This window comes from Carassius carassius, chromosome 23 (genome assembly GCF_963082965.1).
Source record: "Carassius carassius chromosome 23, fCarCar2.1, whole genome shotgun sequence".
In the NCBI taxonomy this organism is placed as follows: Eukaryota; Metazoa; Chordata; class Actinopteri; order Cypriniformes; family Cyprinidae; genus Carassius; species Carassius carassius.
The window spans coordinates 9,115,703-9,130,150 of record NC_081777.1 but is presented as its reverse complement, the minus strand read 5'-3'; the positions used below and the strand labels follow the sequence as shown (position 1 = coordinate 9,130,150).

The 14,448-nt window shown below is 35.9% G+C and overlaps 1 protein-coding gene across 4 annotated transcripts in view; it reads left to right on the top strand.

The window, feature by feature from the left end:
* The first annotated feature begins 6,621 nt into the window (after positions 1 to 6,621).
* LOC132101315 (unconventional myosin-Va-like) overlaps positions 6,622 to 14,448 on the top strand; it is a 68,685-nt gene continuing 60,858 nt past the window's right edge. For 3 of the 4 annotated variants that reach the window (XM_059506180.1, XM_059506181.1, XM_059506179.1), the window contains exon 1: positions 6,623 to 6,824. In XM_059506180.1, coding sequence (XP_059362163.1) covers positions 6,792 to 6,824 — 33 coding nt within the window. In that variant the 5' untranslated portion in view covers positions 6,623 to 6,791. Of the gene's footprint in view, positions 6,825 to 14,448 lie in introns of all 4 variants that reach the window. The other variant, XM_059506178.1, reaches the window with a different exon arrangement.

Here is a 14,448-nt window from a genome sequence, read left to right as displayed (position 1 = left end):
GAGACACGCCAAAAACACGACCAGATTCATGAGGAATGAGCCGGTGCCTTTGGATTCATGACATCCATCTAAAGGCATTTCACTGAGTGAGATCTACAGGAGAGCTTTGAATGTTCGGGACTGATCGGACGTTCAGCTGACTGTGATTGCAGGAACATTGTGCGACCATCATCATGGCTGCGTCTGAATTATACACAAAGGTAAACATACTCGGCATCTCATAGTGTGAAGATCATATGCGAATGTCAGTGCAATGCCGAAGTGTTACCGCAATGTCAGTGCGTGCATGCGTTTGAAGGTTGGATTATTGTTCATTATTATGCATTTCTGGGAGACATAGGGCATGTTGTGTTTATTGCCCTGATTATTTGAATGAAGTAATTCATCACGCATGCCTTATGCAGATGAAAAACATATTGTTTAATTTTATATCAAGATGTTGTGTTTTAGAGATTTTCTTTTGTCTGTATTACCACATGGTTTTTCCTTTAAATTGGCAACCTTGGAAAGCAGCATAAAAACACAGCATTTATAAAAAATACAATGAAATGAGCATGAAACCACATGCATTGCTTGTTATTTTTTATTAAAGGTGATGCATGCAAAGATTTTATGTACAGTATTAGATAGACTGTTGATAAGCAGATACCTTCAGCACCCTTGAAAACAACAAAGATTCGTAGTTTTGGATATGCAAGCAGAGGTTTTCAAAGGCCTGGGATGCATTGATATGGGTCACAGTTGTAGTTGATGGCTGACCGCAGAGAGCCAGTGGGACGCGGCGGTGCTGATGCAAGCATCATTGTCTGCATGGGATGATGCGACCATCTCTGGTGCTGATGCAAGCATCTCTACCATCAGCCTGCATCCATGCGTCTTCCAGCATAGTCCCCTGCTGCGGCCTGTAGGCCGGTCTGCACACATCAAGGCGTGTCTCCTTGGGAAAAAAATCTATCAGAATATTGTTGCGTAGCAGCCGAAACATGACATCATCACATATGTAGTCATAATGATGTCTCGGATGACGAATGGTTGGATGCTTTTACTGAAGAGAGAGAGAGAGAAGGAGGGAGGCCCACCCTTCCCCCATGATGCAGCTGTCTTATTGTAAATGCATGGTCCTTTAGAGAGCTGCTAGAGCACAGCGCATTTATTTTGATTCAAGCTTACATGTACAGTAAGCTTGACAAAGGGTTATTTTTTAAATACTTTTGCAATTTAATGTAGGTAGCATGGTTTTGTTTAGTAGTCAGCACATAATATGTGTTGACTACTAAACAAAACCATGCTACCTACATTAAATTGCAAAAGTATTTTAAATATATATATATATATATATATTATGCAATATAGCCTGTTTATTTATAATGGTTAAAGGGATAGTTCACCCAAAAATTAACATTTTGAATCATTTACTCACCTATGTGTTGTTTCAAACCCATAAAGCTTAGAAGAGCCAAAAAGGTCATAAAAGGAACCGTTAAATGAATCCATGTGAATCGACTGGTTTAATGTCTTATGATCACTGAAAAGCTATGATCACTTTATATGATGAATAGATTTAATTTAGCCTTTTATTTACAGCATGTCACGTTTGATAAACACAGAACATCAAATACACATGTGTGGGAAACAAGAACCAATGAGGTATTGCCTTTATTAAGTAAAGCAAATTGTTTCTCTTCACAAGACTTTGATTCAACTGCTGAATTCATATGGATTCATTTCACTGTTACTTGTCTTTACGACCTCTTTGGATCTTCTATGTTTGACATTCAAAGGAGGGACAGGAACCTCTCAGATTTCAGTAAAAATATGATTATTTTATGCTACCTCCACACTGACTTGACTTGATTATTTGACTTTATTAATAATATCCTACATGTTCCACAGAAGAAACAAAGCATTTGAAACAACATGAGGGTGAGAAACTTTTTGGATTAACTGTTTCTTTGATGCAGTTTAGTCTTGAAGTGTTTCTCTTGGTTATTGTGATGCATTCGATTAGACAATCAAAGTATTATTAACTGCTATGATGTCATGTCTAAATGTTTTATTTGGCAGTCTGCAGTCAGCATGAGATTTTTCTATCCTCTCTCAAAGGTCACTAAATCCAAGAAGTCATATTCACAATTTCCTAGGCAACCCTGAGAACATGAAGGTCTTTGTGTGTGCTCATGTTCTCTGGATAAAACTCACATTGATGCAGGGAATAGCCTGTTCTCTTCGCTAGTATCATGGAATTCTGCCACAGGCTGCTGCTTAAAGATCTCATGGAAACAACTTTTTGCAGAATCACCAGATCCTTATAAAAGAGGATGAAATTGCACTCTCACATGCACAAAGCTGTGCTAAAAGTCTGATCTTTGTGTAAAAAGAACCGTATTAAAAGAGGTTATATGACTTTTTTATTATTTAATTTCTTCCGTTAAGGTCCATTTATAATGATGCATTCACACACAAGCTGTAGATTTTATGTCAGATACAACATACTTGGTACACATTGGAGAAAAATACATGACATCTGCTTGGTTGACATTGCATGACCAATGCAAAAGATGAAAATCAATGGATTTTGTATCCCAACATTCTTCAAAATATCTTCTTTTGTGTTCCAAAGAAGTCTTGCATGATTGGAACAACATGGAGGTGAGGAAATTAATGCAGAAAAAGCCTCATTATGAGGATGAAATTCTTTAAATGTAGTTTGGAATAAACTTTTGTTATTATTAAAAGTAGCAAAGCAGTTTTGTTCAAATGTTATAAATATTTAAAAAAAATGTGTGTATGCCAAATAAAAATTACAATGTGTGGCCAACATACAGAAATGTTTTGTACAACCTGCCTAAAAGATATAATATTTGTGAATTAATAAATACATTCCTGTATATAAACAAACACACACTCACACACACACACACACACACATACACACACACACACATATATATATATATATATATATATATATATATATATACATATAAAACATGTTGAAGATAATGATTAGGGTATGGAAACATACTTAAGGTGTAAGAAAAATACAATGAAGCAATAAGCCCCAATCCTTTTGATCTTTTATTAAAAAATGTATCCTTTCATTGGATAATAAGAATGTAAAATGGGGGGAAATATCATTGTGAAATAAAGGTTTTTTTCTAATACACATTGGCCACAATTAATGGCCCCCTTTTATTCAATACTTTTTGAAACCTCCATTTGCCAGTTTAACAGGTCTAAGTTTTCTCCCATAATGCCTGATGAGGTAAGAGAACACCTGACAAGAGATCAGAGACCAATCCTTCATCCAGAATCACTCCAGACCCTTTAGATTCCCAGCTCCATGTTGGTGCTTCTTCTCTTCAGTTCACTCCTCTCATTTTCTATAGGGTTCAGGTCAGAGGACTGGAATGGCCATAGCAGAAGTTTGGTTTTGTGCCTAGTGACCCATTTCTGTGTTGTTTTTGAGGTTTGTGTTGGAATTATTGTATGGTTGGAAGATACAAACATGGCCCATTATAAGATTTTTAACAGTCACTTACTAATTTTTTATCTGTTGGTATTTGATGGAATCCATGATGCCATGTATCTAAACAAGATGTCCAGGACCTCCAGCAGAAATATAGGCCCACAACATCAAAAATACAGCAATATATTTCATTGTACACATGGGGTGCTTTTTTTATCTCTGTGTTCACCAAACCCATCTTGAGTGATTGCTGCTAAAAAGCTCATTTTTTAGTTCCATCTCACCATAGAAGCCAGTCCTGTTTGAAGTTCCAGTCATGTCTGATAACTTAATATGCCTAAGTTTGTTTTTGGATGAGCTAGGATAATTTTTCTTGAAAACCCTCCCAAACAACATGTGGTGATGTAGGTTCTGTTTGTCAATTATTTTTAAAGGTTTTCTGGATCTGAGACTCAACTATTTTATGCAATTCTCCAGTTGTGATCCTTGGAAAGTCTTTGGCCACTCAAACTCTCCTTCTCACCATGCATTAGGACGATATAGACACACGTCCTCCTCCAGGCAGTTTCCTAACATTTTATGTTGATTGGAAATTCTTAATTATTGCCCTGATGGTGGAAATGGGAATTTTTACTGCTCTAGCTCTTTTCTTAAAGCCACTTCACTAATTTGTGAAGCTCAATTATCTTTTGCTGCATATCAGAAATTTATTCTTTGGTTTTTCTAATTTTGATGGATGATTAAGGGAATTTGGGCTTTGTTTTCCCTGCTCTTTATATTTCTGTGAAACAGGAAGCCATGGCTGGATGATTACATGTTTATAATCATGCTGGAGTGCTCAAAATTGTGAATATGAATGGGAATATACTTCAGAGATATTTTACTCAGAAGAATTTCTAGGGGTGCCAATAATTGGGTCCAAAGAGTATTTTAGAAAAACCTTTATTTCATAATGATATTTTAAATTCTTATTATCCAATGAAAGGATACATTTTTGTGAATTTTTTAAATAAAAGATCAAAAGGATTAACAATGCAGATGAATTTTCACAGCCTTCTTTGATCATATTTACCAAGGGTGCCAATATTTTTGGCCACGACTGTACGTAGTAAGGTTACACAGAATAAAACAGAGCAAATAAAGTGTAATCATTTAAATAAAAACCGTATTCTTCCACCAAACAATGTAGTTCCTCAGATACAGTTGTGGTTCCAAATATATATATATAAATATAATATATATATATTAGTGCTGTCAACGTTAATGCGTTAACGCATGCGATTAATTTTTGTCTGGTGTAACGTGTCAAAATATTTAACGCAATTAACGCAGCATCCGTATTTTCTGCCACCCGTTGGCTAGCTTTACATTATATGATCACGCTCTTATTCATTTAAATGCTTTTAAACATTTCAAGCGTGGCAAGACAAAAGAGAATGCGCTGTCTGTGAATGCCCTTATGTGACACATACACACGTACACACACACACACACACAATGCATTGACAGGGCGCCAGAATCCAGTTCTCTTAAGTGCTTGAACTAACAATAAACATCCCAAAGTGCCAGTTTTGTCGATTATCCTCATAAGAGCAATCTTAAATGATTTATATAAAGTCTAAAATGAACAAAAAGAGTTGTGAGAGAATGAGGCGAGATCCATAGACAGTATATAAATGGTGAGATCCGCGTGTCTGTCTGCTCTTAAAGGGACAGCAGCCAATAAAGCTTCCTGTCAGTAAAGTTAAAGAACAGAAAGGGAACAGAGAAAATGACTTGCTGCTCTTGACTAAATAACTTTTGTAGCTTTAATAAGGATTAACTATTTAATTTATAGTTTATGCAGTGCAGACTGCATATAACTTTGATAACTTTATTAAATTTCTGTATATTTCCTAACTGTTAAGACAGGAAGGGCAAGAGTAAACATGACATTTATTATGTTAGCATTGTTTTAAGTTTACTTAAATTAAAAACTGTTATATTTTTGAAGCCTAATAATAAATGTAAAAAATAAAAAAAAATCAGTAGCTGTATTAATATCAGTAATACTGGCCTTCATTCATAAAAAGATGCCATTTAAACAAGTATTTAAAATATACTGTCTTTATGTTGTTTCTACATTAATTTGATTAACTGTGAAATTATTACATAAAAAAATATATTAAAAACGTACAAAAACATTTATTTTTTTATTGTGATTGATTGCGATTTATCACAGAAAAAATGTGTGATTAATCTAGTTAAAGTTTTTAATCGATTGACAGCACTAATTTATATATAAATAAATACGTAGATGCCTCATTAGCAATTGTTTCTATGGGCAGCTATGCGTAAGCGGTCTGCCATAAAGTTCAACTTGATGTCATTCATCATAGTATTCACTGAATATTCAAAATATGCCACAAACCAGCACAGAATGGCTTAACTGCTCTGTGAGAACCTACAGTATGATGAATGACGTCAAGTTGGCGGTTCCAAGATGGCGGCCACATCTACGTGCCTGGAGCCGTCAAATGGGGTGTCTATACATATCTATGCTTCCAACAAATGGTTGCCGAGCAACACACAGAAGTTAACAAAGGTGTATGTTTGTACAACAGCTTCGAGGTCGGCTCAACCAACCAGAATCAAGGTCCGGAACTATCTATATAGATAGTTTTTGTTACACCACATGATATTTTTTAGACTCAAATTTCAACTTTAGCTAAAATGGTGTAAACGTTTTTTTTTTTTTAACCAAATGCCAACATGAATGTTTATCTTTTTATTATCTTGGACATTCTGCTGTAATAATGTTATCGGCCCAATAAACCTGTATGTGAATGACTTCGTTCTTTCTTAAATGGCAATCCATTGATTGCCAACATGTGTGTTTCATTACTAGTAGGAAGTAAATAAGTTCTGTATGGGGTAAATTAAATGAGCTCAGCCATTTACTGGTGCATCTGCATGTGGCAAATGTTATGTTTACATGCCAGTTTGAAACTTATCTCTCTGTCCACTGACTGTCCCACAGTTTTGCAGAATGATGCAATAAAAAAAATAAAAAAAGGTCTGTTCTTGCTCATGTGACACTAGAGGGTTTGGCTGTTCTGAGAACAGCTGAGGATACAGACAAATAATTCTCTCTGCTGACTCAAGCAACAGCCACTCGGAAGACTGTCTCCCAGACACAGTTATCAATACATATCCGCCTGGGATCAGGGATCCAATCAGATGCATTGAGCGATCCCTAACGTGTTTCCCAGCGCTGGCAGAAGTAGGACAGATGTCATTTTTCTTGTCTTCAGTATGAAATAGAGCAGGTTGTGCTTTAAACATGAACCAGGAGCTGGATTTTATGTTTGTTAAAGTAAGTAACTCTTAAATACTCTTTTGCCTGTTTTGAGCATATGAAATTTCAATATTCACTGTGGTACTTCTCAGTTTGTTTGTTTTTGGAGACAAGCTAAATTGGCTAGAAAAAAATTGGTCGTCTAACTTTTTTTTAATTGGAATATGACGTTGCGTTTCCTGATTATTTTCCTGTTGTTGCAGAAAAAGACTTATGTAAAAGATAATCATGTATTATTCTGTTATAAATGTTAATGTTAGTTTCAGTTTAGTAGTTGCTTTGAATGTTTCTATTACATTTGTACGGAATAGATTAAATAATTCGAAAATAATAATAACAATAATAATAGTAATGTAAACATTTTTTGAATATTTGATATTGTTGTCTAATAATATGTTTACTATTTTTCCATAAATAAAATATAATGTGAATACTATATTTTCGGGTCATCATCAACATTTTGAAAAACTCTACATTAGAACATTAAGGTCATTGGTCATTAAAAACCTTTTTTTTTTTTTTTTTTTTTTTTACTGATAGTATTTTTTATCCTAGTTTTTTTACTGAAATCCATAGATAACATTTGTTGCCAATCGTTCCATTTTCAGTAGTTGTCATGCAGTATATATAAGTGTGAAGCTGATAAAGATGTAATCATGCAACAATAATGCTGATAAGAAGACGCTCTATCGGAAAAGGTCTGTGATCTCATATCATAGGATTTTATTGTCCATGTGAACATCGCGTCTCCATTTATTTTGACTAAATTTAATCTTGCGTCATTACATTTGGATGAGATCCTATTTTGGCTGTGGTAATTCATCAGGATATGTGTTAACACTGTTCTGTGCCCCAGAGAATCCTGGGTAACCTGGCTTTGGAATGCTCTGAGTAACTGTAATCAAGTGCAACGTAGTTATTTTTCCAGCAAACAGATTTTGTGGGATTTCAGACATTTTTGGCAAGCGTATTTGAGAGCTGGTCAGTAGTAACAGTCTGGTGGGTGAAGGGAGACTCTGGGAAACAGCAGGCAGCAGATTTTCACATGAGCGTCTGTCATGTGATGGTCTGTTCTACTCTTTCCCTCTCCCTTTTTCCTTGTTTTCTCCTTTAAACTGGGAGGTCAAAGCCCAGAGCATAATGTAACATTTAAAGGGATAGTTCACCCAAAACGAGTTTAGCAGAATGTCCAAATAGAATGTTTAATGTTTTTTCCTCCATGAAAGTGAATGGGCAAAAAAGACCATGAAATAGTATATTAAATATAATTTAGAACGCAGTATTTAAAACTACATTTTAGTCCGTCAATACATTGCATACAACAACGTTCACTAACACAGTAAAGTTTTGGTGTTTATGCAGTGCAAATTTTTCCGCCAGTTCCCTGATTATTCCAATTAAATTTCAGCAACAAATTTACAAATTTCAGCAACAAATTTTGAAGAACAAATTTATCGTAACGTGTGTTATGTACTGTATTTGGTACATTATCATTATCAGACATATCAGACATATCGAATCTGCTCTGGCTACCATTTTCTCCTTCTTGGAATGTGTTGATGTAGATCGTCAAAACAAGAAGTATTTAGTTAGTATTTGTGTATTTCGTGTACTTCCTGGACCTCTGCTTCTTGTAAATACTACCATTTTTTATGCATATTATTTTTTGACAGACATTAATGTTGTAGTATTTAAATTATGTAGATTTGAAAACAAATGAATTATAAGGTAATCATTATGTATGATGTACTGTAGCTGTTAAGTATTCAGTAAAGTGATTAATGTCCATGAGTAATGTTATGTTGATGTTTTTAGCTGTAGTATTACAACTGACAGCCAGGCAAGCTTTGATGGATATGACGATGTGCATAAAGGGGTAACAAGGATTGATTTTTGGATAATTTAGAAATTTGCTAGAGATGTTTAAAATGCTTTTAAAACCTGTACCATTAAAATCAAGTAAAAAATTTTTTACAGGAACTGAGTGGCTTTGATGCAGTTCAAAAATCTTCTATTTAAACCCATGAAAATGAAATGCATATACTATGTTAAACAATAGTTAAAAAAACTGATTTCGACTCGTTCATATATATTATTCACAGTATTGTTTTATACAGACAACATATGCTGTACATGATTTATGGATTACTGATCATATTTTTGAGCTTGTTCATGTAAATCATAACCATTATGATTGCATGGAAAAGAGCGACATGGACATTTTTTAAACATTTTTGTGAAGTGTAGACTTATGGTTGGACTTTTCCCATTACATAAATGTCTCTCACACAGTGTAGTCAGCTGAGATGTGAATGTCATACAGAAGAAGTAGTTCATTTAATTGATTCTGTAATCTTCATGCTCTCACACAAACAGCCATGTGTCTTGTCTAGAATGAGGGGGAGATTATAGTGTGTCTGTGTTTTATGAGTTTATGAATAGACACAGGTTTGTACCAGAAACCAGTGAAATAGAGGTATTTGGAGGTTTATGGTAAAATCAAATCACTTTGATTGAATCTGACCTCTTTGTCTGTATGAAGTTGTGATCATGATCAACCTGTTTGATACAAATTATCCTTGACAGTACAGGTGGAGTGAGGAAAGAGTTATGACTTCTAAAGTGAAAGCTGAGGGTTAATGCCATAATCTCCGTTTGGATGTGAACCGATTTACAAATGCTTTGTAAAGTTCCCTCTCACTCCCCCATCTTTCTTTCTTTCTAAATCACACACACAATAATCACATTCCTCTTTTATTTGAGGTCATATTGCTCATGTGGTTTTGAATGTTAATTGAGAACATAGTGTGAATTTTATCTTTGGCACAGGTTTCCACCAGTAAATCTGATTCTATCGTTTAAAGGAAAAGTCCACTATTTTTTAAAATAGGCTAATTTTCAACTTCCCTGGAGTTAAACAGTTGAGTTTTACTGTTTTTTTAATCTGTTCAGCCAATCTCTGGGTCTGGCGGTAGCACATTTAGCTTAGCTTAGCATAGATCATTGAATCTGATTAGACCTTTAGCATCTCACTCAAAAATGACCAAAGAGTTTTGTTATTTTTCCTTTTTAAAACTCGTCGCTGTAGTTACATTGTGTTCTAAGACCGACGGAAGTTTGTGTGTTGCAGCAATAGCAGAGTAGATTGATAAGTTTTTTATCTATAATTTCTAGAGAGCAGTTAACCACTGAGGACAGAGACATTGAATAACTTTAATTATTACACTTTAATTAACTGAATTTTTCCGATATACATATATATTTTTTTTGCAGAAGATCAGCTGCTTTATTGGAATGATCTAACATACACACACACAAAAACGTATTGGTTCAATGTTGTACTTCACTACTTCGACATGAACAAACCAAGGAGGACCAGGGCTGGGGTCAAAATTTTAAGTCAATAGACTTTTAGGCTTTTAGCTGCTACTTAAAATCATTAATAATACTAATAATACATATAACAATGTACATGTTGGGGTAAACTAATGCTTTACTATTATCATTATAGGATTGCTACTGATATTTGCGAGACTGCATGCGTGGTGGCAAGAAAAAATCCAGTGAAAGAATGAGTAATTCTGAATCAACTTAATTTCATGAACATGAACAGTGAATGACGTGGTCAGGAAATGAGCTTTCACATGGCTCACAATGAGATCACAGTTGGGTTTCATTGAAACACTGCAAGTGAATGGGATTGAGATGTCACGTAAGGTGAAGATTAGGTTAATGGAGATAAGTCAGAGGTGTAGTTCACCTGGTTGGGATTAACCTCATCTAAACCCTGGTTAAATCCTGTGATCTTTTTCTCACGATAGGTCTCAATGCACATGACATGGACTCACTATCAATTGGAGTATAAGGGCTATGTGTTTGGCTGTACATACTAAGCATTTTGCATAAAACTGGAATATACTCTAGGTTTTAGTACTCATGTTTCTTACAACCTTGAGACACAGAGACATCACTATAACCATTACTACTGCGTCTTCATTTGCTCTGTATACACTTCCAAAACTTTGCAGTGTGTATGAGCATTTTAAAATTTTGTAATGAAACCGTATAGATACATCAGTTCATATGAGAGTGTGTGTGTGTGTGTGTGTGTGGGGGGGGGGGGGGGTTGTGTGTGTGTTCTTGCAGAACATGCCAAATGCTTATGTGTTATGTCAGATTACAGATGCCCTTTCATTGGTTGCTGGGTCAGGTGCATGTATGCATGTATATCTGTCTCTGTCTGCTGAATCATGTGGTTGTGTCACATGAGGATTAGCTCATGGTTTTTTCAGCTGTATTGAAACCACACATTTGCTGTTTTCACACCATCCAGTAATTCTCAATTTTCTGGCATTAAGGGTGATCGTCACTTAAGTGTGAATGTGGCCAAGTGTGCGAGATGTAGGTGCAAGTTGAGTCTGTGACTGTGTTTTTGACTGTGTGTCTGTATGTGTGTAAGAGAGAGATTGTGTTAAGATGCTATTTTTACCCTCTCTCCTCCTGTCCCTGTATCTTTGTTGCTAGGAGCTCAGTTCTGGGATGGTCTCCTCCAGAGATTAAGGTTAAAAAAATGAATACGTCACTGCTTCTGTGGATGGTTGTCTGTTGTGTGTTTTGTTTCTGAACCAGTTTTTAAATGTGCTAATTATGCCTTTTGTTAATAATGTAAAGCATTGTAATTATTAGAATTCACTGCCTGGAGTCAGTTATTATGCTTATGATGCAGTAACCTTATTAAATTTTTTTCAGGTGTTGTACTTCAAGATATTTGTTAGGTTTTTGTCCTTAAAGGAGCAGCAGGGTTTTCCCTGGGTCAAAATTGGTCTTCGGTGGCGGCTGACCGACATGGTCATCCACACACAGCAAAGAGTACCCTAGTACCCACATGATCCGCAAGTCCAATATTGATAATAAATGTTAAATTTAAAACAAATACAAAGAAACTGTTTTTTTTTATCCTATTCATGAAAAAACGATCACTGTCATCTTTTCTTCCCCTCTTTGCAAAAAAAGCTGTGATTTTTCCATAACTGGCTTTTATAGTTAAGAAAGATAAAATCTTTTTTTTGATAGACCTGATAATTATTTTAGTATAATCATATCAATTAAAAACGTAACGTTAAAAGTTGTAATAGTGTATTTTTTTACCATATAAAATTTAATACAATTAGCAGCTAGCTAGCAACAGATCTAGTTTCATCTCACTCCAGTCTAACTTTAAACTAAATTATTTTATAGGTAATTTACTACACATTGTCATAGGCCTATACATACTGTGGATTATAACACTCTTGCTAAATGGGGTAAGCACACTTACTTTCTCATTTCAGATGTGTATGTTCTTCTAAGAAGTAATGATTTGTTATACACCGATTCAGACACTGACGGGCAGACCAATTGCTTTAACCATTCATTATAATGAATCGACTCAAAGGAGTCATTAATTCACAAATCAGACTTTAGTGGATGTGTTGTGTGGGAATCCTGGCTGTTAGGACATTGTGAAAGATTTGTCAACACACACACACACACACACACACACACACACAAAACACCTCATAACTGTATAGATTTTTTTCTTTTTTTTATATGGTGCTGAATAATTTTTGGTCCCAATTTTATTATTATTAATCAATTTCACTAGTGGTCCACTGTATGAAGAATTTTTGGGTATAATATGTCGCAGATCACTTTATTTTGCTATACTCACCTGCATAAATGTATTATAGTGTCCTGCACCTACTAGTAAAAAAATATATAAAAAAATATATCTGGTGTCTGAATAATTGCTGGTTTGAATGTGCATTAATTATTGTTAAAACTACAAAGTAATTCAGTCAAGAGCAGTGTGTGATTTTCTTTCTTTCATTTTCTTGGATTAACATTACAGCAGCCATAAAGCTAAATTAGGCACGGTCACTTTAAGAGACAATGAATCCATCCAATATAATACACGTCAAATTTTTTTCTAAACTTTTTACTTTCACTTAAGACATAACCGACAGTTTTTTTCGAACATACTTTCCAAGTCGGTATGAATTTGACGGTATTTGTATTTGACGGTACAAGAGCAAAATAAGGCAAATTCTGTGTTCAAGCTAGTGATGGGAAGTTCAGCTCTTTTCAGAGAGCCGGCTCTTTTGGCTCAGCTCCCAAAGAAGAGCCGGCTCTTTCGACTCCTGAATGGCTCTTAATTTAGGATTTTTTGTAGGCCTTTGTTTTACCATAACTTTGCAAAAATTAATGGTTTGTGTGTTGAAAACACTTTCATGTGCAGTATTTTTATGAGAATCTTTATAATTGCCTAATTTTGTGCATTTATTTTGTTACAAAACCATTCTTTTGTTTAATATTTTAATAAAACATTTTATTGCAAAAAAATAACAACAAAACCGCAAATAAATCCACAGAACTAGAACCAAACTAAAGCAAATCGTATTAATGTCCTCAGTGAAGATTGGCATTCAAAAAAATCAGATGCCTCAGCTTTGACGGACTGATCCTATTTCTTCTTTCTGTGATTATCTGCCCTGTTTTTGAGAAGATTCTCTCTGAAGGAACCGATGTTGCCACAATACACTAGGGCTGCTCCGATCACGTTCGGCCGATCGTTAATGAGCATCTCGTCAGTAAAGCCGGTTCTCTAATCAGCGGTAAATTCCCTTAGGTGCGTGATTTCACATAGAGCAGCTGTTACTACACAGAGCCATTGTTAACTGAGAAGATGCGCAAATCCACGTTTTTACATAATGTTGTGATCCCATATACTCACATCTGATTGGCCACGATGCGATTGCTGACCAATCAAAACAAAGTTCTTCCTTGAGGTAAGCAGCCAAAGAAAAAAACTGGGAGCCGGCTCTCACTCATTGCGAGCCGGCTCTTCTGATTCACTACAAAGCATCGGCTCTCAGAGCCGCATCTTTTGCGCATGACCCATCACTAGTTCAAGCGTTTTGAGACGCCTCTCTCTGGATGAGCTCTGAACACCTCAGTGCTGAATTGGGCTCTTTCACATCCTTTTCTGTTTGTTTAAACTGCGATTTGTAGTTGTTCGTTCAGGTGCAGGAGGAAGTTCGAGGAGAACTTCACAAAGGATAGCTCAGTTCAGTGTTGCTGTCCGCTATACGCGGCTCTCTCTCCGCGTGCGCAACGAACACAGCGCGCGAGTAACAGCTTCTCAGTTCAGCTTTTCCGTGTCTTGTGTTTGAATGCTTTAAACTCTTTTTAATGTTTAATTCGACAAGTGGCAAGGTTTAACAACACATGAAAATGGTAAGCTTTTGTGAGCACAAGCAGCAGTGGCCTGTCAGCTGTCCTGAGCGTCTTTCTAGGCTGGCCTCAGCCAGACGGTTGAGATCGCCAGGGGCACCCCCTCAGCCGTGTGCCCCTATAATCGTCACCAACTTTCACCCCACTAGCGACGACCCTGGGATCAGCTGATTTTGATGTGAGGGAGAGAGCAAAGACAGAACTGAAGACGGAGAGTTCCCGCGCGGGGGTGGGGCGCTGTGCTCGTTCTCGCCGTCACTCTGTCAGTAGCCTGCTTCACTCACAAAACCCAATTACAGATCAAATAAGGCTTTGGCGGGACAAAAAATTGTTTTGGTGGCCGCCAAAAAATTTTTAATGTAGGAAAAAC